This window comes from Bos indicus, chromosome 22 (assembly GCF_029378745.1).
Source record: "Bos indicus isolate NIAB-ARS_2022 breed Sahiwal x Tharparkar chromosome 22, NIAB-ARS_B.indTharparkar_mat_pri_1.0, whole genome shotgun sequence".
NCBI lineage: Eukaryota > Metazoa > Chordata > Mammalia > Artiodactyla > Bovidae > Bos > Bos indicus.
Genome location: NC_091781.1, coordinates 52,927,160 through 52,951,886, shown reverse-complemented (window position 1 = coordinate 52,951,886; position 24,727 = coordinate 52,927,160). Strand labels below are relative to the sequence as shown.

General features: G+C 45.1%; 1 protein-coding gene and 1 long non-coding RNA gene across 8 annotated transcripts in view; one reads left to right on the top strand and one right to left on the bottom strand.

Annotated features, from left to right (window-relative positions):
• LOC139178651 (uncharacterized) overlaps window positions 1-23,866 on the bottom strand; it is a 191,665-nt gene extending 167,799 nt beyond the window's left edge. Inside the window, exon 1 of the long non-coding RNA XR_011563061.1 lies at window positions 23,423-23,866. This is a non-coding gene — a long non-coding RNA (uncharacterized lncRNA). The remainder of the gene's footprint in view (window positions 1-23,422) is intronic.
• Window positions 661-17,845, top strand: CCRL2 (C-C motif chemokine receptor like 2). 7 transcript variants are annotated; one of them, XM_070776809.1, is made up of 3 exons: window positions 16,228-16,308; window positions 16,411-16,464; window positions 16,733-17,845. In XM_070776809.1, exon 3 carries the CDS (start codon window positions 16,745-16,747, stop codon window positions 17,789-17,791), a length of 1,047 nt encoding a protein of 348 aa, XP_070632910.1. In that variant the 5' UTR covers window positions 16,228-16,308; window positions 16,411-16,464; window positions 16,733-16,744; the 3' UTR covers window positions 17,792-17,845. The 7 variants fall into 7 exon arrangements, with proteins under 7 accessions (XP_070632911.1, XP_019840645.2, XP_019840644.2 ...); XM_070776808.1 differs by having other exon boundaries at window positions 16,253-16,308; window positions 16,738-17,845; XM_070776810.1 differs by lacking the exons at window positions 16,228-16,308; window positions 16,411-16,464 and adding an exon at window positions 661-1,070.
• Window positions 23,867-24,727: the final 861 nt, after the last annotated feature.

Sequence of the window (24,727 nt, the reverse complement as noted above, 5' to 3'; positions counted from 1 at the left end):
AGGCCCCTGGGCCTGGAAGGGATTGGCTTCAGAGCCTCTGAGGAGCCTCAAGGACCAGCCTGGGGGAGCATTGGGCAGGAGGGAGCACTGTGTGCAGTTTCTAACACGGGGGCTCGCATGGGTGCTGGCCCTCAGAGGGGCCCAGAGCAATCACCCAGGCTGAGGACCAAGGCAAATCCCATCCTGCACAGTTAAAATCTGTCAGGATTTAATTCTCAAGGAATTATTTTTAAAGTGAGATGCTACTTAATTATCTTTAACTTTTGCTCATAAGAAAAATATTTTTATCTAGTTAAGATATGGTTAGTATACAATCACAGTGACTGTCCAGCATAACCAACCCTACAAAAGCTGGAGCAGGGAAGGCGAGGAGGAGAAGGGCATGCTGGGGGGTGGGGCGGGGGGATGAGCCACTTCCTCTTCCACTCTGCTCTCCATACCCTGTGGACAATGGTGAGAACCAGGGAGACGGTCAGATGGAGTGAGTGCGCAGCATGGCCTCCCTCTGCACATGACTACTCCTTCCGTCCACCATACACGTGGGTTTCACAGTCTTACAACATGATGGTGTTGAAAATTCCAGTTTCCATTTCCTGTCAACCAGGGTAAACGACATTTGCAGAAAAGCAGAACCCTCAGCCTGTGCCGTACTCTGCCCAGATGCCCACTTCAGTCCTAGGGATAGGGCTGCTGCCCCCATCACTGGAAACCACCCTCAGCCACTGGGACCTGCCTGTCTGCAGGGCGACTGAGGCCAGTGACCGCTGAGGCGGGACTGAAAAGGCTGGGCCCCTGCTCTCCCCGTGGCACGGTGCTCAAGGACCACCCCAGAGCGCCACAGAGATCAGCCGAGCCCTCACACTGTGTGGAGGTGTGTGCTGCACCCACGTCATGGTGGCTTCTCCCTCTGCCCAGTCCTGCCTCACTCACTCCCTTACACGTGAGTGTCCCAGAAGCTACCCTAACAGGACCGCTGCCGCTGAGAGCTCTGGATTGCCAGGAACGCGATCTAAGATAGCCTGATTTGGGGTACAACTTTCTCTTCCACTGAAACTCAGTCACAGATACCAGTAAGTAATAAGATGTCTCCATCTTGAATTCTGTTACCTTCCCTTCCCTTGCTCCATCTCTGGGATCCAAGTAGATGGTCCCTCAGGAACCTGAAAAAGAAGACACTAGGAGGAAAAGGGAGGAGAGGGGAAGAGGCCTCCGCACACTTCACCTGGCTAACTCGCATTCAGACTGGGCTTAGAGACTCCCACACTGGAAAACCTGGCCCGGTGCCCCTGCTGACAGCTCCTACAGCTCCTGTGTGCTCCCCTCACACAGCACGTGAACCCCTGAATTACAGCCGGGTGTGCACCTGACCATCTCCCCCCAGAAAGTTACTGCCATGAGGGCAGAGAAGGGGTCTACTTTGCTTGCCATTTTCTCCAGGGACCTGGCAAAGCTCCCCGCACTTGGGAGACATGTCCTGTAGGGTCCTGGCAGGAAATAAATGGCACATACAAGTAGGGCAACTGAGGCAAGTTTGGTAAGAAGACTCTTTACAAGATTTAGACAGGGCATGAGGAAACCACAGTGTACAGTGCAGTACCTGGTGGCAGTGAGAGCAGGCTGCCATTCCCACTGCTAGGAACAAGGGGCAGGGCACAGGCGTGGGTAGAGGCTGACAAGAGCCACTCACAGGTCAAGCGACACATCAGTCCCACCAGCAAGACGACCCCTGAGAACCACCAGGAAGGAGCCAGGGAGCTAAATCCCCTGACCTCACTCTCTAATCTCCTGCCTAAAACTCCCCATTGGCCAAATGCAGCTGATACTCAGAGGACAGAGGAGACTGCTATTATAAGATAAGGCTCCCTGGACATAAACCAAGGTGGAGGTGAGTAGAGAGTGGGTACAGCAGAGCAAAAGGAAGATATATAATCAGTAGACAATAAATACCTGGGAGAGGAATAAATGAATAGCATTTTTCAACAAATATGTGTTGAAACACTACTCAGTGGATATTTGTCATTCTGATCACTGTCTCAGGTAGACATATCAAAGGCCACACACATAAAAAGGACACTAAGCATAACTCCAACCTGGGGGCAGACAATAAAGCCTTAGGCTATGTGAGATGAGGCTCTGCAACTGAGAGGTCCTGACATAAAGCTAGTGCTGGGGAAAAGGTGAACCAGAAGAAATTCTCTCAAAGGTAGATAACAATAAGGAAGCTTACTTGTTTTCACCTAGGCTCTAATTGATTGGTGAAAAATCTGTAAGAATCCAAAACCCCAATGCTTCATGAAAATCTAAGGTTTAATTTTAGAATACCCTCAAAATGGGAGACCCCCCCAAACAGGCCAGGAAACCCTGTCTCAGGCCATCCATATTCTCAGTGCTCTTGGCTGGAACAAAGGCAAAACTCCTCCAGAAGGCAGTGCTCCCACTTCAGGCCACGAAAATATTCTCCAATAAACATGAACTCACACTGAGACTACAAAATGTACAAGGAAATGGACCTCTGTGAGTGACAGCTGGCAGGCCTAATCCTAATAGGGTCAGAACTCTGAATTTCAGGGTTGATTAAATCATGATTTGATTACAAGCGTTTTTATGAGGAATCAAAATCCTAAAACATAGACAAAATATTATTACCAGAACCCACACAGTGTTATAAACGTATATGCTACTCTTGTGGAATTTTTCTTATTGCCCTAACTCAGCGCACTATCTCAGATACAAAAAATCCTAGAAACCGCTCTGAAATACGAGGGCATTTACTCAGTAGACGTTTTCCCTTTCTTTTCCCAGGGATACACACTCACAAGTGGATGCCTTCTGAGTCCACTTGTCTGCTAATTGAAGAGTACTGAAATAATTCTCAGGACTTAGCGATTTTCCTTCTTTCTTCAGTACTGTATCTGTGGTAGGATTAGGTTTATGTACAGCTCAAATTCAGGCTTCCCAGCTGGCTCAGTGGTAAAGAATTCATGTGCAGATGCAGGAGCCACAGGAGACATGGGTTCGATCCCTGGGTCAGGAAGATCCCCTGGAGGAGGAAATGGCAACCCACTCCAGTATTCTCCCTGGGATAATCTTATGGACAGAGGAGGCTGGCAGGCTACAGTCCATGGGGTCACAAAGAATCAGACATGACTGAGTACACATGCACAGCTCAAATGCACCACTTTCAAAGTCGTGGTACAAGATCATACCCTATTTCTTGTTCATTTGCTACTGGCCATGTTTTAGAATTTTTGTTGAAACTATCTTTTAGTCACTTTACAAGGGCCTGGAGATGGAAGAGTTCATGACCCTATTTCACTCTGCCATCTTTACTAGAAAGCCCCACAGAAACGATTTTGAGATTCTATAGAGGTTTCAAAAGCTTAAGCACTGCTTCAGCTTGGGTGGCCCTAGATGTATGTAGTGGTATTTGTGTGCTGGCTTTGGAGCTTGGTTGGTGGGATTGTTGTTTATAGTTGGGAAGCAGGGAGATATTAGACACCTGTTTATGGGGCATTAGCTGTCCTGAGTCGGCAGAGCAACCAATTACATTTCACCACAAGATGTTGCTGGTGGCCCCGGGAAACCAGCCTCACTGGAATGGTGGGGACAGATGCTAGGCCAGAGGGGACTTGGTAGGGAGTGAACAACATGAAGCAGCTGGACAACTAATGAAAGCTGTCTGGGAAGAGGGAGAGTAAGTAGCTCGAGCAATGTGTGAGGTTAAGGGCAGGATTACAGTCTTTATCTGAGAGACCTGAGCATTTAAAAATTCTGGAGAGACCAACAGAGAAAGAGAGGTTGGAGCTAAAGCAAAACATGGAATACTCTAACGGAGGTTAGACAGAATGACAGCCAGAGTGCAGAAGGAGACATCAGCCTTCAATAAAAGAGGAGCAGCTGAGTCCGCGGAAAGAGGGAAGAAAGGAGAATCTGAAGCTGGGGACCAGGGAACTGAGGGAGTTCAAGAAAGGTAGAAGGTAAGGTCATTTCCTGAACATAAATGTAGGTGACAGGAATGGGCATTTGAAGAGATCGAAGAGTTTTAAATTGCTCAAAGTAGCCAACAGAAAATAGGAGAAAGTGGCAATTTGGGACATTCATAACCCATAAGAGTTAGAAGGAAAACTAGAAAAATCCTTGGAAGCCAGTTGAGACTAGAGACCATAAATTAGTCATAAATTCTGTCTTCATGGCTAAGAGGTTTTAACCAGCTAATCTCAGAAACACATTCTCAAAGAAAGAATGGCAGGGAGAAGTAGAGTGATGGGATCAAAGGCTGGGAATCAAGGGCACCCAAGGTACTGACCAGAGAATGACTACATTATAGACTATGGGATCTTAGCAAGACTAGGAGGGATGTGGCTGTAGGAAGGCCTGAGACGCAGAGGCTAGAGGGCTTGATGAAGGAGAACAACAGTACAGAAGGAGCAAATGCAGTGAGAAAGATCTAAGGAGTAGATGCTGTGATCAGAAGAGTGAGCAATTTTACTGTGAAAGTTCAGTGCAGAATCAATTTAACAAACCCCACATCTGACTGTTAGCGTGGATGATAGTGGAGTGAAACTGAAGGCCAGTGGAGTTAATGAGCTGAAAGCCCTGGGCCCTGAGTGGAAGGCAACATGGGCAATTAAGCCACCAGGATGATGGAGAAAACTAGGTGAAGAGAAGCTCCTTATCCACATACCCTTGTATTAATAAGAGGCAATCAGGCAGACAGTGGTAATCAGCAATGATGAGCAGAGGGCAGGGTGGGGGCTGGAGACCACAGCAGTCTGTTATATATCTACCTACTGAAATCTGCAGGAGTAATGGTCAGCAAGAGGCACTGGAGCCAGGAACATCACCTTCTGACCCTCAAGGATTAGGCATGTGTGAAAGGGAAAGAGCATCCTCAAGGAACATGCCAAGGAATGTTCTGGGATTCAGTTGAGGATGCCAGGAGGATTGTCTGCAGTGGAATTCAGATTTCAGAGGGCACAGAGGACAGCAATGGAGAAAAGAGAGAGTTAGGAAGGGAGGTGAGGGCAGAGGAGACAGGAAGAAGAATGGCAATCAGAAACTGACCTGGCGCACTGACTGAAGATGGCATGGATGGGGGCATAATGACATCAAGTGGCCTTATGTGTCTCAAAAAGATTGATCCCAGCAGAGCACAGGTAGGTGAAATGAAGTCGCTCAGTCATGTCCAACTCTTTGCAACTCCATGGACTGTAGCCTAACAGGGTCCTCCATCCATGGGGTTTTCCAGGCAAGAGTACTGGAGTGTGTTACCATTTCCTTCTCTAGAGGATCTTCCCGACCCAGGGATCAATCCCAGGTCTCCTGCATTGTAGGCAGGCACTTTACCATCTGAGCCACCAGGGAAGTCAGGTAGACAGTGGCTAAAAAGATGAGGGAGGGATTAAGATGCTGGTAAAGAATCTGCCTACAATGCAGGAGACCCAGATTTGATCCCTGCGTTGGCAAGATCCCTGAAGAAGGAAATGGCTACCCACTCCAGTATTCTGAAGAATTCCATCAGAAGAGTCTGGTGGGCTACAGTCCATGGGGTTGCAAAGAGTCAGACATGACTGAGCTACTAACACTTAAGATGCTGCAGAACATATCATTCTTCAGTAAGCAAAGGACTCAAGACTCTCTAAAGACTGATGTCTCCCTTCCAAGGCTGTGTTTACCCAAATTCTTTCAAGATACAGACACTAATATGTGACTCAGCATAAAATAAATGTATTAGATGAAACCTCTGAGAGAGATTGCGAAGGGTGGTGGGCAAAGCTGGGAAAGTTACCAGATCACAATGCAAGTCTGACCCAAAACAAAGGACAGAAGGAAGAAGTGGGGTGAGGGAGAAGCACCAGTCCATCATCCAGGAATGGGCCCATCCCAGTGGCCCTAGGGCCACTGGGCTGGGAGCAGCCCTTGGCAGGCAAGGCCTTGGCATGGATGCAAGGATGTACTTTTGGAGTGAGGAAGCTGGGCTCCTCAGTCAATTATCCTCGTTCCCACACAGCACTGTATAATCATAAGGGATTTGATTTAGGTCATACCTGAATGGTCTAGTGGTTTTCCCTACTTTCTTCAATTTAAGTCTGAATTTGGCAATAAGGAGTTCATTGTCCGAGCCACAGCTCCTGGTCTTGTTTTTGCTGACTGTGTAGAGCTTCTCCATCTTTGGCTGCAAAGAATATAGTCAATCTGATTTCAGTGTTGGCCATCTGGTGATGTCCATGTATAGAGTCTTCTCTTGTGTTGTTGGAAGAGGGTGTTTGCTATGACCAGTGCATTTTCTTGGCAAAACTCTATTAGTCTTTGCCCTGCTTCATTCCGTATTCCAAGGCCAAATTTGCCTGTTACTCCAGGTGTTTCTTGACTTCCTACTTTTGCATTCCAGTCCCCTGTAATGAAAAGGACATCTTTTTTGGGTGTTAGTTCTAAAAGGTTTTGTAGGTCTTCATAGAACCGTTCAACTTCAGCTTCTTCAGCATTACTGGTTGAAGCATAGACTTGGATTACTGTGATATTGAATGGTTTGCCTTGGAAACAAACAGAGATCATTCTGTTGTTTTTGAGATTGCATCCAAGTACTGCATTTCGGACTCTTTTGTTGACCATGATGGCTACTCCATTTCTTCTGAGGGATTCCTGCCCACAGTAGTAGATATAATGGTCAGCTGAGTTAAATTCACCCATTCCAGTCCATTTTAGTTCGCTGATTCCTAGAATGTCGACATTCACTCTTGCCATCTCTTGTTTGACCACTTCCAATTTGCCTTGATTCATTGACCTGACATTCCAGGTTCCTATGCAATATTGCTCTTTACAGCATCGGACCTTGCTTCTATCACCAGTCACATCCACAACTGGGTATTGTTTTTGCCTTGGCTCCATCCCTTCATTCTTTCTGGAGTTATTTCTCCACTGATCTCCAGTAACATATTGGGCACCTACTGACCTGGGGAGTTCCTCTTTCAGTATCCTATCATTTTGCCTTTTCACACTGTTCATGGGGTTCTCAAGGCAAGAATACTGAAGTGGTTTGCCATTCCCTTCTCCAGTGGACGACATTCTGTCAGATCTCTCCACCATGACCCGTCCATCTTGGGTTGCCCCACAGGCATGGCTTAGTTTCATTGAGTTAGACAAGGCTGTGGTCCTAGTGTGATTAGATTGACTAGTTTTCTGTGAGTATGGTTTCAGTGTATCTGCCCTCTGATGCCCTCTTGCAACACCTACCGTCTTACACGGGTTTCTCTTACCTTGGGCGTGGGGTATCTCTTCACAGCTGCTCCAGCAAAGCGCAGCCAATGCTCCTTACCTTGGATGAGGGGCATCTCCTCACCGCCACCCTTCCTGACCTTCAACGTGGGATAGCTCCTCTAGGCCCTCCTGTGCCTGCGCAGCCACGGCGTGGGTTGGTCCTCCCGGCCACTGCCCCTGGCCTCGGGCATGGGGTAGCTTCTCCCGCCAGCCACCCCTGGCCTGGGCTTAAGGGCATGGGGTATCTCCTCCCGGCCGCCACCCCTGACCTCAGACACTGGGTATCTCCTCTCGGCCGCCCCCCCCCCCCCCACCCGCAACCTCGGACGTGGGGTAGCTCCTCTCGGCCATTCCTGCACCATCGCAGTCTGGCACTCTCGGCCGCTGCCCCTGACCTCGGATGTGGGGTAACCCCTCTTGGCCGCCGCCCTTCAGGCATGGGGTCCTCCGGGCTTCTGCCCCTGACCTCAGACGTGGGGTACCTTGCCGGTGCCAGCCGGCAAAGTCGATCAGGTCCCGAGAACGTGCACGGCGGGGCTAAGAAAGAAACTAAAGCAAGAGACTACAAAGATGGGGTCGAGAGGTTCAGACACGTCACCACGAAGGGACGCAGTCTGACACCAACTTTATTCAGCATCTCATATTTATACAGAAGAGCGTGAGAAAGACAAGACAGTTGACATTTTTTCTTGGTTGGCCTATACATCTTACAAACAGTAACAAGAAATCTTGAGAGCATGGGAATGGCACCCTGTTATGTCTTACACCAGATAACATTTCTCTGTGCGTGAGAAGTTTGCACAGAACTCCAGGTGCCTGCAGTAAATAAGCGCCTAATCTCTGGGGTGGCAGGACAGAGAGCTATGTTTGCAAGCAAACCCTCAAGGACTGAGGCAGCTCCCAGAGCTGTGTCCTTCGGACAAAGGACCCCGTTCTCACAGGCAGCTCCCCGCAGTACCTCCTCTAGGCCGCGCTTAGCGCGCCCGTCACAGCCGCCTGCGCTTTAATTGAAGAAAATAGGGAAAACCATTAGACCATTCAGGTATGACCTAAATCAAATCCCTTATGACTATACAGTGGAAGTGAGAAATAGATTTAAGGGACTAGATCTGATAGATAGAGTGCCTGATGAGCTATGGAATGAGGTTCGTGACATTGTACAGGAGACAGGGATCAAGACCATCCCCATGGAAAAGAAATGCAAAAAAGCAAAATGGCTGTCTGGGGAGGCCTTACAAATAGCTGTGAAAAGAAGAGAAGCAAAAGGCAAAGGAGAAAAGGAAAGATATAAGCATCTGAATACAGAGTTCCAAAGAATAGTAAGAAGAGATAAGAAAGCCTTCTTCAGCGATCGATGCAAAGAAATAGAGGAAAATAACAGAATGGGAAAGATTAGAGATCTCTTCAAGAAAATCAGAGATACCAAAGGAACATTTCATGCAAAGATGGGCTTGATAAAGGACAGAAATGATATGGACCTAACAGAAGCAGAAGATATTAAGAAGAGATGGCAAGAATACACAGAAGAACTGTACAAAAAAGATCTTCACGACCCAGATAATCACGATGGTGTAATCACTGACCTAGAGCCAGACATCCTAGAATGTGAAGTCAAGTGGGCCTTAGAAAGCATCACTACGAACAAAGCTAGTGGAGGTGATGGAATTCCAGTTGAGCTATTCCAAATCCTCAAAGATGATGCTGTGAAAGTGCTGCACTCAATATGCCAGCAAATTTGGAAAACTCAGCAGTGGCCACAGCACTGGAAAAGGTCCGTTTTCATTCCAATCCCAAAGAAAGGCAATGCCAAAGAATGCTCAAACTACCACACCATTGCACTCATCTCACACGCTAGTAAAGTAATGCTCAAAATTCTTCAAGCCAGGCTTCAGCAATATGTGAACCGTGAACTTCCCGACGTTCAAGCTGGTTTTAGAAAAGGCAGAGGAACCAGAGATCAAATTGCCAACATCTGCTGGATCATGGAAAAAGCAAGAGAGTTCCACAAAAACATCTATTTCTGCTTTATTGACTATGCCAAAGCCTTTGACTATGTGGATCACAATAAACTGTGGGAAATTCTGAAAGAGATGGGAATACCAGACCACCTGATCTGCCTCTTGAGAAATTTGTATGCAGGTCAGGAAGCAACAGTTAGAACTGGACATGGAACAACAGACTGGTTCCAAATAGGAAAAGGAGTTCGTCAAGGCTGTATATTGTCACCCTGTTTATTTAACTTATATGCAGAGTACATCATGAGAAACGCTGGACTGGAAGAAACACAAGCTGGAATCAAGATTGCCGGGAGAAATATCAATAACCTCAGATACGCAGATGACACCACCCTTACAGCACAAAGTGAAGAGGAACTCAAAAGCCTCTTGATGAAGGTAAAAGTGGAGAGTGAAAAAGTTGGCTTAAAGCTCAACATTCATAAAACGAAGATCATGGCATCTGGTCCCATCACTTCATGGGAAATAGATGAGGAAACAGTGGAAACAGTGGCTGACTTTATTTTTCTGGGCTCCAAAATCACTGCAGATGGTGACTACAGCCATGAAATTAAAAGATGTTTACTCCTTGGAAGGAAAGTTATGACCAACCTAGATAGCATTTCAAAAGCAGAGACATTACTTTGCCAACAAAGGTTCATCTAGTCAAGGCTATGGTCATGTATGGATGGTCATGTATGGATGTGAGAGTTGGACTGTGAAGAAGGCTGAGCGCCAAAGAATTGATGCTTTTGAACTGTGGTGTTGGAGAAGACTCTTGAGAGTCCCTTGGACCGCAAGGAGATCCAACCAGTCCATTCTAAAGGAGATCAGCCCTGGGATTTCTTTCGAAGGAATGATGCTAAAGCTGAAACTCCAGTACTTTGGCCACCTCATGCAAAGAGTTGACTCGCTGGAAAAGACTCTGATGCTGGGAAGGATTGGGGGCAAGAGGAGAAGGGAACGACAGAGGATGAGATGGCTGGATGGCATCACTGACTCGATGGACGTGAGTCTGAGTGAACTCCGGGAGTTGGTGATGGACAGGGAGGCCTGGCGTGCTGCGATTCATGGGGTCACGAAAAGTTGGACACAACTGAGCGACTGATCTGATCTGATCCACACAGCACAGCAATATTTGCATGTCTGAGGTAACATTTCTCGAAACATGTCCTGCAGAGCGGTTAGTCCATACGTAACTGCAAGAGAATTAACAAGGGGGCTCCATGATTTAACAACTTTGGGAAATGCCACATACTTTCTCCAAGATCCAAATGCTTATCAGCACTTGAAGAGCTCTGAGAAGCACTGTAGTAAAGACTTGTTTTATATTTTTAGTCCACCTATCTTCTAAACATCTGTGAGCAAAGTCACCCTCCCCCATTTTTTACGTTTTTTAGCACAATGCAGAATAAACCAAACAAACGTTGAAAAAGCCTTTGTTAAGGATATAATTAACTATTTTTCTTCCAGTAAGTACATATAAAATCTGGATTTCAGAGTTCGTCATCAGGTAGCCCAGGTAGTACGAGGACTAAGCACTAAAGTGATGCTGTAAGCTTGGCCAGGATGTAGGAGAAAATGTGGGGGCAGGATGAGACATTCTCAGAATCCCTTAAATTACAACATGAAGGTATATTCCCCTTCAATCTACTGCTCAGCACCAAACAACGAACCCAGAGGAAAACTGATGGTTTTCTAAAAATAGGTTTTACACACTTTCCATCAAGAAGTAGTTCTATTTAAAAATTATAATAGCTGCTATTTGGGAATATCATTATCAAAGATTTTTTTTCCTACACGTATCAAATTTTCTGGAATATTTGCTAATAAAAATTAGATAATCTGACAGCACTGATATTTGATGAAGCCATTTTAAGAAATAGATAAATTATTGTAATTCTAAATTTTTGAATAACCTTTTCTCAGTATCATTAGATCCCTGAAATGCCACCGCACTAGGATGCATTAAGCATCCTAGCACTCTCCCATCCCTTCACTCAACTAATTTAATGTTCTATCAATCAATCAGCATCCAGTTAAGAGACAGGAATCATACCAGCAATTTGAACAAAGAAAATTCACTACCAAGAATTGTTAAGCAGTCAAAGGGGACTGAAAACCCAAGGGAGGAGGAAGCAGATATAGGGAGCGGCCTCCAGGCTGAGGCAGAGCGCCCGAGAAGGAACACACCTGGAAGATGCCTTCCCTCGCAAATCTGAGATTCAGACCTTGTCAGAGAGGGTGACTGCAACCCTCTAGATGGTCAGGAAATTTGCCAAGGTGCTGCCCTTTGGGGCTGGTGAGTAGGAAACTGCCTGTAAGGGTACCAGCGAGACACACAAGAGGGTGGGCATCAGTCTCCACACAGCACTGTCAGGTCATCCCAAGGAGCGAAAACAAACAACAAAATCCTGGAACCAGAATGAGAAGCCCCTGCCTCTTCCTGTGATTCTCAGCGCCTTCTGTACTAGCTGGCAAAGGACAAATGTTTACAGAGTTCAGCTTGAGGATCACGAAGCAAAGGAAGGAAGGTGGGTTAGGGGCTAAAAGGCAATGAATTACTAACAGATGCACTGCACCCTCAGCTTTTTTTTTTTTAATGGAAAACCAATGTAACATGAAGAATACTTCTGCATCTCCTGTAAAGTTATTGCTAAGTGTGTTTTCCAGTGTGTTTCTGTGTGCCTTTGCTCAGTGTGTTTTCTGATCTCCTTGATACAAGAACTCAGTAACAAGAAGAAAATGAGATGAGTATAAATTATTGGACCTAATCATTTGCTGTTTCATCTCATCAGAGATTATCTTGTCAGCAAGGCTTTCTCTGACTATTCTACATAAAATGTGAACCCCCAAACCACCCTGGCCCCTCCTAGTCTCCTTCCCTGCTTTACTTTTTGCCACAGAACTTCTCTCCTACCACCTTCAACTTACATACTTATTTTGTTTTTGTCTGCAACGTAAGCTCCATGAAGGTCAGGATGTTTGTCTACTAAACAGAGCTGGGCACGTGCTATGCATTTTATAAACATTCGTTGAACAAATGAATGATCTACATGTTATGGGGGGAGTAAGAGTTATAACATGATAGCCTCCTATACTGAAACTGGGACTGAACCTGAATAAACACTTTTCTAAAAACATACAGATGGCCAACAGACACATGAAAAGATGTTCAACATCATTAGTCATCAGATAAATGCAAATCAAAACCACAATGGTATTATCACCTCATATCTGTTAAAATGGCTATTATCAAAAAGGCCACAAATAACTAATATTGGTGAGGATGTAGAGAAAAGGGAACCCTCGTACACTGTTGATAGGAATGTAAATTGATGCAGCCACTATGGAAAACAGTATAGAGGTTCTTCAAAAAACTACAATAAAACTTCCAGATGACCCAGCAATTACACTCCTGGGTATACATCTGAAAAAAAAGAAACCACTAATTTCAAAGATATAAGAACCCCAACTTTCACAGCATTATTTACATTAGCCATGATATGGAAGAAACCTAAGTGCCCATAAACAGATGAATGGATAAGGAAGGTGTGGTGCATACATGTACAATGGAATATTAGTCATAAAAATGAATGAAATTTTGCCATTCACAACAACATGGATGGACACAGTATTATGCTTAGTTAAATAAATCATAGAAAAACAAACACTGTATGTTATCACTTATATGTGGAATCTAAATTAAAAAAGCAAACTCACGAATATAACAAAACAGAAAGAGCCTCACAGATGCAGAGAACAAACTAGTGGTTACCTGTGGAGTGAGGGAAGATTCGGGGAAGGGCCAAGAGAGGGGTAAAGGGTGAAAAGATACAAACTATTATGTATAAAATAAATAAGCAATATTGATATATTGCACAACACAAGGAAATATAGCCATTATTTTGCAATAATTTTGCTGTTATTTAGTCACTAAGTCATGTCCAACTCTCTGCAACCCCAAGACTGAAGCACACCAGGATTACCTGTCCTTCACTATCTCTGAGAGTTTGCTCAAACCCATGTTTATTGAGTTGGTAACGCTATCAAACCATCTCATCCTCTGTCATCCCCCTCTACTCCTACCCTCAATCTTTCCCGGCATCAAGGTCTTTTCCAATGAGTCGGCTCTTCACATCAGGCAGCTGAAGTATTGGAGGTTCAGCTTCAGCTGAACCTTCAGTCCTTCTAAAGAATAACTTCAAATGGAGTATAATGTATAATATCCTGAATCACTATGTTATACACCTGAAACTAATATAACACTGTAAATCAACTATACTTCAATTGTCTAAAAAACTGGGGTTTAATTATATGTATCACAGAATCACGTGAAATTTGAAGTTTCCTAGAGAAAAGCATTGTTCGGTAAGGATCATCCTAACTTCCTGATATTCAAATGGACTTCACTTTCGGAATTATTTTATTTTGGCTTGATTCCCAGAATTCTGCTTATTTACACCCAGACCTTGGATTTCTTTTTTTTTTTTTTTTTAATTGAGCATGCAGCTCACAAACCTTAGAATGTAGTGAAGTTTCACCAATAATGATGACCCTATTACAGTTCCAGATACTAAAATGGTAAATAAAACCTTCCTCCTGCCTCAACTTTAGACTTGTAAACAACTCCTTCCTACTAATTTTCAAGAATCCCATGGTCTTCGAGATCAAATATACAGTATAGTGATTATAGACAACCAAATTGTATTATAAACATTAAATTTGCTAAGAAAACAGAATTGTTTTCACCACATAAAAAATTGGTAATTTTGTTAGCTAACACTACCATGGCAATCATATTGCAATATAAATGTATCAATATGGCACACCTTAAACTTCTAGAATGCTTTCTGTTGATTATATCTCAATTTAAACAAAAAAGAACTCCAAGGTCTGGGTGTAAATAAGCAGAATTCTGGGAATCAAGCCAAAATAAAATAATTCCGAAAGTGAAGTCCATTTGAATATCAGGAAGTTAGGGTGATCTGGAATTTACCGAACGATGCTTTTCTCTAGGAAACTTCAAATTTCACATGATTCTGTGATACAGATGAGGCACCTGCTTGCTGCTATTTTCCTCCACTTAACCACACAATGTGCAGTGTGTATGTTCATGGGGTTTTTTAAGTTTCAAAGTTTGACTTGACCCTCACTCCCCTCTGGGAGACTGACCAGTAAGCATCAGGCAATAAAGCACCATGAGGCACCATCACTTAGTCAAAGTTGTGGGGGGACTGATGTGTCTCCAAATAGCCCAGCTGCAGGGGGCAGAACCCCCAGGGCGCGGTGACCCTCACTGACTCACAGAAGCCATACTGGGGGATGATGGAGGAAGACTTGCTGGGAAATATTCACAGCCCAGGTTCCCAGCAGCACCAATCTCTCCCAACCCCTTCCAACCCCTTCATACAGAGGAACATCACGAGTTTCCCTCTGGGTTAAATTTAATGCTTGTCACATATCTGTCCAGGCCTTTATTGTTTATTTTTCCTTTCCCTTAATAGTTCCCTCAGTTATATTTCTGACAGATCTACATTCTGCACTATCACTTCAAAAACATCTTTGGCATTAACAGAAGTCTTTTAACCAGTGAAATGAACAGGAAGCCAACATGTAAGACTGGTCCCCAAATTAGGTCCATCACAGGTACAAACAGTCGATCCAGGAGTTCATACAGATTTTCCAGTTATTTCAAGTTATTTTTTTCAGTTCATCTTTCTTCCCAACCACCCCCATCTCCCTTCAAATGTGGACTCTCAGCTTCCTTTCTCTCTGGCCTTAAACGTCACCCACCCCAGCCTCAGTCTAGGGTTGAGCTTGTTCCCTTCACGTTCTCTGCACGGCATTTTGATAGAGCCTGTGTCCTCACCATGGAATCCTCGTGCACTAGACCCTTCTTATAGGAGCAAGGTCAGCTCCTAACATCCTTCCTAATTCCTTGGTTCCATCACATCGATTTCCCCCAGGCTCACTGGTACTGAGGTCTCATCTCTGAACCCACTCTCTTCTCAAATGACATTATTCTGTGGCTTCCACTGGCACCAAATCCTCCCTTGCAGCCCCATTCTTCAGTCAAATATCTGACACACAAAAAATGTCTCTCAGAAAGAATAAAGAAAGTCGCTCAGTCGTGTCCGACTCTTTGCAACCCCATGGACTATACAGTCCACAGGATTCTGCAGGCCAGATTACTGGAGTGGGTAGCCATTCCCTTCTCCAGGGTATCTTCCCAACCCAGGGATCGAAGCCAGGTCTCCCACATTGCAGATGGATTCTTTACCAGCTGAGCTGAGGAAAGCCCTGTTACTGTTCCTCTCAGCTACTGCTACTTTCAAAAGTAACAGTACGAGTCCAAGCAGGGTTGCTCACCACAAGTTCTTGAAGACTGACCCATATGCTAATACTGATGAAATGCTCCAGGGGAGCGTCAGCCCCTGGTCCGGATGCACAGTCACCGCCAGTCACTGCGTGTGACACTTCTCTGCTGCTACCCACTACCTGCTCAGAGTTGCACGTCAGAGCACTTTCCATCCCTCCCTCAGTATCACTGAGAAGCAGCAATAACTTAGTTCCTTATCTGGGGCAGCCAGCAGGATGGCCACAGGGAAATCAAAGGCGGGGTGCGGGGTGGGGGTGGGGAGAGCAGCAGCAGGAGCAAACAACTTCCCGGTTTCTCTTTGCAGCTTGAGAAACTATCTAGGGGTTAGTGGGAGCTTTCAAGTTGCTTTATTTCGCTTAGTCCCTGAGACCTGTGACTGGTGGGACACAGCCACCAGGGGGATAAACAGTGGTTTCTCTTGCCCCAAAGGGTCAGGGGCCGGCTATTCAGAAGGAAGTTAAGTCTTTGATCTGGCCAGACGGCTCCCACAGCAACTCGTAGGTCAGGAGGCTGTTCCCTCCCCTCCCAGGAACTCAGTCAGTGGTAAGTCATCGACGTATTTAACCAGTTGTGTCCACTTGATACTTAGGGTGGTTTCACTTTTGCAAACATTTATTTATATCCTTCGAGAGAACTCAGACTTCTCTGCCTATCACAGGAAGCTGTTTACAGAGGGTGAGCAAACTTTTTAAACACATAGGAACTGTGACGGACACCAATTTTGTGAAACTAAACCCTGGTACTTAGTTCTCTTTAATTGTGTTTTTTCTTATATAGCTTCAAGTAGGCAAGTCTTGTTTCTACCAAGAGAATGAAGTTGTATGAAGAAGGGTAACGTTTACTTTTGTCTCCCTGTGGTAGCTGGTATACTACTAAACACCTAAGTGCTTAATGAAGGGATGAATTATAGCAGCTGTGCTCAGGATGCAGGGGCATGTTAAAGAAATGTTTATTTTAAATCTTCTAAGTTGAGACCTGCTCTGGCTAAAATAAACACCAGAAAGGACGAGCGTGGCTGCAGGGGCTCTAGTCCTGTGTGCTGTTTCATCCAGGACCACATAGCTGTATGAAGGGAAAATAACCTTTCATTTCTCCCCAGGGCAGCCTGAAGATGGCTAATTACACGCCAGCACCAGAGGATGACTACGATGTCTTCATAGAGGATGATCTGAGTGATGACGAAATAGAACCATGCACCCCATACGACCCCAAGATTCTCTCGGCCCAGCTGGTGCCTTACCTCTACACCACGGTGTTCATGGTTGGCCTCCTGGACAATATCTTGGTTGTGTTTATCCTGGTAAAATATAAAGGACTCAGGCAAGCAGAAAATATGTCTTTCCTCAATTTGGCACTTTCGAACTTGGGTTTCTTGCTCACTCTGCCATTCTGGGCTTACGCAGCCTCTCATGGGGAGGGCTTTGATGACCCTCTGTGTAAAATTCTCCTGTTGCTCTACTCCATAGGCCTGTACAGTGAGGCATTTTTCAATGTCCTTCTGACTGTGCAAAGGTACAAGGAGTTTTTCCATGTGAGAAGGCGTTTCTCGGCCTGCAGGACTGTGGCCGGCAGCATCTTCATAAGTGTTCTAGTGTGGGTCACAGCCACTCTGGTCACTTTGCCTGAACTTGTTTCTTACAAACCTCAGATGCAAAGCCAGAAATACAAGTGCTTCTTTACCGGACTTCACTTCTTACCAGCCGATGAGACATTCTGGAAGCATTTTCTGACCTTAAAGATGAACATCTTGGGATTTCTTTTGCCACTGTTTGCTTTTGTATATTGCTACGTGCGAATGAGGAAAACACTCCAGTTCAGGGAGAGGAACTATGGCCTTTTCAAGCTTGTTTTCACCATAATGGCAGTTTTCCTTCTGATGTGGGGACCCTACAATATTGTACTTTTCCTGTCTGCTTTCAATGAACACTTCTCCCTGCATGGCTGTGGGAGTAGTTACAACCTGAACAAAAGCGTTCAGATCACGAGAATCATCGCCGCCACCCACTGCTGCGTCAACCCTCTCCTCTACGTGTTTCTTGACAAGGCATTTAGGAAACACCTCTGCCACCTTTTCTACCTGTGTAGTGACACTGCACCTCAGCCCACTGAGGAACCTGCCCAAGGCGCCTCAGGGGAAGAATATCACCTTTCTAGCTAAATGGAAACTAGCTCCTGTCAAAGGCAGGATAAATAAACTTCGATTTTTCACTCATCATCTTGTTCTGTCCAGTCATTTTTTACACATCTGTATATAAAATAGGACACAGGGAGAAAAGGGGGCGGCGAACAAACATCCACCAAGCATTGAATCTGTCTCAGGCAACGTGCTAGGCTCTTGACAAACGCAAGCTCCTCCACATCTCACTGCTTGCTCATGATATGGGTGGAATTAATCTCCTTTCTCTGGGGAGGAAACAGGCTCAGAAATTTGTCTATGATCACACAGCTAGAGAGTGGCAAAGCTGGGACACAAACCCAGTGCCATTCACTCCAGAATCTATGCTGTGGCCAGCACACCAAACTTTCAAAATTCAGGCGAGAAAATACATACAGAAAATATGCACTTTTAAAACCAACTGAACCACATTCTGAAAGAGAAGCAACCTACTCCCACAGAAGCAATTTATCAGGCACCTTTCCTTTCATGTAACTGAAAGAGCTGGCTAGCTGGAGGCTCTGGATAAAAAGAGGAAAACAGACTTTCTCTGTGGAAAGTACTCTGGGTCTTCTTGGCTACTTGCCACACCCCCAATGAGCCCAGACAACCCCAACCGCTGAGCCTCCCAAGGTTTCTAATACTTCCTCCTATTTAACAATAGTAAATGTAACATTGTGTCTAGAAACCTTTAATACAAGGCATGCTTTGTTCTTTTCAGTGTAACATACACCTTAGGCCTCACCACATGCAACTACAAAATGCCACAATACGCGTTTGCCGGGTGCTATCTAGTGCCCGTTTTCTGTTACATATCCCAAGTAGAGGTGACAGCTTATATTTGGGATGACTACGGACAACAACCTCTCACCTCCAGTACAGAGGAGGGAGGAGGAAGAGGTGGCACCTGGGAGAAATCTCATAGTAAGCACAAGCTATACCAATCCCTGGATCTTCCATGTCCACACAGGGTAGTATGGATGAATCATGTCCTACAAAATATTCATACGTTGCAATCCAAGCCCCAGTGTGACGGTATTTGGAGATGGGGACTTTGTGGGGTAACTTGGTTTAGATGAGGTGGAGCCCTCAGGAAGGGATTAATGCCTTTTAAGAAAAGACACTAGAGAATGTCTTCTTTCTGCACCATGGGAGGACACAGCAAGAAAGTGGCCATTGGCAAGCCAGGGAGAGAGCCAGCACCAGAATTCCACTGGCACCTCAATCTTGGACCTCCCAACCTTCAGTACTGTGAGAAATAAGTTTCTGTTGTTTAAGCCACCAAGTCTGTGGTATTTGTTGTGACAGCCTGAGCTAAGACAGGACTCATCCTCAATGACATTAAACAGCAAATAAAAACACCATGAGAAGTTAAGAGCAAGACCTCAGAAGAAAGTACCCCAGCAGATATAAAAAGAGGAGAAGGAGAAGGCATTTGGGAATGCTCTTCACATGCTGATATGAGTAGGTCTGGACTCTCCATTCACCTCTATCACATATGGAACAGAAATCTCAGACAAAATGACATTGATTTTGGATGTTCATACACACAGTGCTGAATTCACAGAACAAATCCTTTCAGAATTTTCAGAATGAAAACATGGGCGTATATAAATTCTGACAGTGACTCAGAGTGAAATCATTATTGAAAATCAAAAGTTTGTGAAGGATGATCCAGTTACAACAGCTCACACACATATGTAGTATATTTGGAACATTGATAATCCAGCAAGATCTTCTTCCCCTAGCAGAGGACAGTTGTCCTAAAGACAAATATGATTCAGGTTTGCACCATTTACAATAGCCAAGACATGATAGCAGCCCAAGTGCCCATCAAGTGCAGACCACACACACCCAAAATGAAATATTATTCAGCCATAAAAAGGAAGGAATTTTAACATTTGCAGAAATGTGGATGGACCTACAGAATATTGTGCTGCATGAAATAAGTCAGACAGAGAAAGACAAATACTGCATGGCATCACTTATGTGAAATCTAGAAAATAACACAAATGAGTGTATATGAAAAACAGAAACAGTTACAGACATAGAAAATAAACTTGTAGTTACCAAAGGGGAGAGGGAAGTGCAGGGGACAAATTAGGGATATGGGATCAACAAACACAAACCACTACGTATAAAATAGATAAGTATCAAAGGTGTATTACACAGTATAGGGAACTATAGCCATTAACTTATAATAACTTATAAAGGAGTATCATTTGCAAAAATACAGAATCACTATGCTATATACTTGAAACTACTAAAATACTGTGAATCAACTATCTTTCAATTAAAAAAAAAACATGCTTTTGCACTTTTCTACAAACTACTGCATTAGAAAACTAAAAATCATTAAAAAGCCAAAGAGAAAATAGTTAGCATAGTTAAGAAAAATTGACAACGTTTCTGTTTTGCCTGTAAATTAAATTATTTTCTAATGCAAAAAGAATTGCCTATCAAGTCAAGATAATTCTGATTTGGGACATTTGAGAGAAAGGCTGAAATCTCACGAGAAATCTCTTGTTCATCTCAATTCTATGTATTTGTGGGTATAAATGGAACAAGTTGTAAAACGGTAAACAACTGATACAGTGAATGAGAAAGCAATAAAATTTGAGGTTGAAAAAAAAACACAGGATGCCAGTTAATTTTGAAGTTTGGTTAAGCAACAAATACCCTTTTTTCTCCCCAAATGTTCTGGGGCCACATCAGCCCCAGTCATCCTCCTTCCTAAGAGCTGCTCATCCTTTGCTGGTCTCAGGCTCCCCCACCAAGCTGGAATTTCAATAAGACTTTGTCGTTGTTGTTTACCAACTGCCTTCACAGACATATCTGCACCACAGAAAAGTCAAAGAAAACTGAGAATCATCAGCTTCAGTTTACAAGTGTGGAAACTGAGAATTAAATCACACAGCTCTCAGGGGTCAGAATCTGGGCTTGACATTTTCTGATATCAAATCTTATGCTCCTTCCTCTCCTCCACCCAGTACTTCCTGGTTAGTCTCTAGAGCTTGGTTTATAGAGTGAGTTCCTGTATATAACTGCACCAGATTTTTTACAATATACCAAGTGATTGGGGGAAGGCAGGTCTGAGGATTGCCAGTCCTGTCAGCCACCCATTTACGGACACTGAGAAAAGCAGAGTTCTCCAAACCACCATTTCTGGCACATCTAACAGAAGAAAATCTTTGATCTAAATTTCAGACTCCAAATCCTTTGATCTTTCCCTGGGATGTGGCCTTTAGCTATGACTAGGGCCATTAGTCACATCCCTAGAGCCCCCTGCCGTGCCTGCTTGGAGAGAGGGTAGGAAGGGGTGTCTCTCTCTTCCAGTGGGACCCAACACAGGCCACCTAGCCTCCCTGACCTTCAGATAACTGGGAATAAGACTCCTCCCCAGGCAGGGTTGATGGCCAGGATGAGGGCTTAGTGAGCAACACGGTGACTGGCCCACTGGATGCTGCCCCACAGCACTTTTCCTCACAACCTCCACAGACGCTGCCTGAACCTTGATGGTGTTTGAATTTCAGTTCTCATGGGCCTCCTCCTCCCCATATCAGCCTCCTGCAACTGCCAGGTAAATGACTATGTTTAACAAAAGGATCTGGGGACATGTGGCTCATCCCCACTTCTTTGTCTGAAGAGTAGTAGGGAGGATCAGACCATCTGGCTTGTATCACCTATGACAATATGTATTTTCCTCTGCCCTCAACCACATGGTCAGCTCAACAGTTTTGCTGTGAGTCTGTGGACAGCCCTCCTGACCAAGCCCTCGCCCACACGCTACTTCAGGCGTCTGTCTTTGCAGCGCACCTGCCGCACACTTCCTGGGGGTGCACCCAGCTTGCTCACCATGGCTCAGGACCTTCCCCAGCTGCCCCGTGCAAACAGGCCGGCCCTCCTCTGCAAAGCACACAACCCAAGTCCCCAAGTACACGCCAGCTCTGTCTGACGATGATCTGCACACATACTCACTGTTTCCACTCTGTCTCTGAAAGACTCCAAGGCAGAGGTCAGGTTCATCTCCAAATGGACTAGAGGAGATGGGATGCAGTGACAGATGAGGAGGTGGCCAAGAAAAAGACTCCAGCCAACACAGGTGCTGTTATTCCCACAGAGAGAGTGACACTCATGCCCATGAAGGAAGGTAAGGAGGGGTTGACTACCAATGGGTAATGGGAACACTTCCTTAAAAAAAGGCTAAAGACATTACAGGGAAAATCTGAAAAATATGACTATGAACAACATATCAGATGCTATAGATTTATCATTTCAAGAGTAACAATAAAATTGGGATTATGTGGGACACTGTCCTTACTCTTAGAGAATGCATGCTCAAGAATTTAGGAATGATATGGCTGATTCATATTGATGTATGGCAGAAATCCACACAATATTGTAAAGCAATTATCCTCCAGTTAAAAATAATTTGTTTTAAAAAAATGCAAAAAAAACCCCAACTCAGGAATGAAATGTCACAGTGGTCACAACACACATTCAAATAATTTAATGTCACACACACACACACACACACACACACATCAGGTCATATAAAGGAAACGAGGAGGAAAACACATCAAAATGTTAACACCTGTCAGCTCCACATGGTGGGTATGTAGATGTCCACTGAGCCCTCTTTGACTCTCACTGCACAAAGGGAAATGTTCCTAAGATCAAGCTGAAGAGGAAAACTGATTTTTTTAAAATTTTCTGGCCACGATGGGTCTTCGTTGCTGTCTGTGTGCTTTCTCTGGTTGCAGGGAGCATGGGCTGCTCTCCAGTTGTGGTGCATGGGCTTCTCACTGCAGTGGCTTCTCACCTGTGCTCAGCAGTGGCAGCTCCCTGGCTCTGGGCACAGGCTTAGTAGTTGAGGAACACAGACTCAGTTGCTCTGCAGCTTGTGGAACGTTCCTGGACCCGAGATGGACCTCAGGAGTCCTGCACCAGCAGGTAGAGTCTTTACCACCGAGCCGCGAGGTAAGCCCAGAAAACTAACTTTGATATTGTCTGGATAATATAGTGGCCAGAGGACAAAAGAACAAGCTGAGCTCGAAGGACCTCAGAAGGCAGAAACAGAAAGCATCAGACCCTTATCGCCCTTCCACCCATGTCGCAACTGTTGCAATTTTTGCGCCATCCTGGGCAGCATAGCTTGTCCCTTTCCTAACCCCATATTAGGAAGGGTATTTGTCCTGTTCTTCTCCCCCGTAAAAGGAAAGCATACATATGGTACCTAATTAGTAAATGACAGCAAGATTTCTATCCCATTCCCTTCCTTGTTCCCCGGCTAGAAAAGACAGGCAGATGACCCGTGTTAGTTGTCATTTCTTCCCTGAGCCTGCCCGCTGCGCCTATTAGACACACTCTTTTTAATGAGTGCACTCTAATAAACTGTATTCTCCTCTCATTCGGCCTTTCCAGAAATACTTTTCCAACCTGCACACAGACCACCACAGGTAAAAACAAAGAAAAAAGTATGATACCCTTCCCCAGGACAAATTTTAAAAGTCTCCTTTCTGGTCCCTCATGACTGGGGCGAGACTCAATCTGTTCGACAGTCAGAGAGAACAAGGCCCAGCCCCTCATTTCACCCACAAATAAAGCCGAGGCAAGAACAGTTAAGGGACTTACCTGAGGTCACACAGCAGCAGAGCTGGGCCTGGGCTCTAGATGTCCTGCTCACAGGCCACTTCTTTCCCACTCAGGACTGACTTGTAATTATTTCTGGAAACAACGCGGCGCTAAACTAGTCCAAATACGCTAAGGCTAACAGCTAACTCCCTGAGTGAGAATTATGCAGCCTCAGTCTGTTTCCCGACTTAAGAATACACGACGCTCCTCCTGACAGGAAGCTCCCGGCACCACACGGTAGGGGCTTTTTCCTCAAACTAAACCCACAAAACAAGGAAAGCAGCCAGAGGGAAAACCTTCGAGCCCTCCCGGGAACTTTCGAGCCCTTGACTTAATCTTAAAGGCCGTCAGAGAACTTTTGAGGCGTTTGCGAGAATCTTCTAACCCTCGCGATAACCTTCGGGCCCTCTGCCGCGCAGCCCGCCACAGAAGGACTGCGCAAGCGCGGGCGCAGACACTGGCAGCCACGTGGACTCTTGCGCGGTAGCGATAGTCTCAATGGCACCGACCAAGCGGTGCAGCACCGCGCTGCAGGTATCGGTGTGGCGGATAATTCGCTGCCCCAGAGCAGCTCTAGGCCCTTTCAACACGTGGTGCAGTGGAAACAAGAGTCGTCGTTGTTGTGGTTCTAGAGCACCTCCAGACACTTGTCCTGCTCAGCAGAGGCAGAGCCTAACTTGTAAGAGTAGATGGAAAGAGCCAGGGATGTTCCCACCACAGGACAAAGGGCGGCATCCAAAGGAAATGGCAAACTACAAGCCTTGGAACAAACCCAGCCTACCACCTGCTGTTTTGTTTGGCAGGGCACCTGCGCAAAGAATGGCTTTTACCTTTTTTTTAATAGTTAGGAAAAAGTCAAAAGAATATTTCATGGCATGTGTAAGTCATATGAAATAAAGATTTCAGTGTCCATTAACAAAGTTTTATTGGCATTGTAAATACGTGTTGCTAGTGGGCTTTTTTGCACTGTAATGGCTGAGTCCAGTGGTTGTGCGATGGTTTCTGGAACTCTCGTGGCTTCCTGCTGCCCCTTGGTGCCTTGCAAATCACAGTCAGGTGGTTATGATTCAGCAGCACTTCAAGTAGCAGACTGTGACGATGCGATACGACAATGGCATGTACATGTACAGGCACAATACGATATGACATGTACATGCAATCTTCAGCCTAGACTGACGGGGTGATAGGAGTGTCTTTTGTTATTCATAATAAACTTTATACCTGAGTTTCAGTCAGATCTGAGTGTATGCTGGTGAAGTAACTTTTGCTGCTTTCCTATGTAAGTTCAGCGTGGGAGCTGGTTCC

What these genes read in the sequence shown, in the direction of transcription:
- CCRL2 (XM_070776808.1), top strand. Translation starts at nt 16,445, where the DNA reads ATGAAGTTGTATGAAGAAGG. An exon ending in ATGAAGTTGTATGAAGAAGG is followed by an intron (nt 16,465 to 16,737) that starts GTAACGTTTACT and finishes TCCCCAGGGCAG; the next exon opens with CCTGAAGATGGCTAATTACA.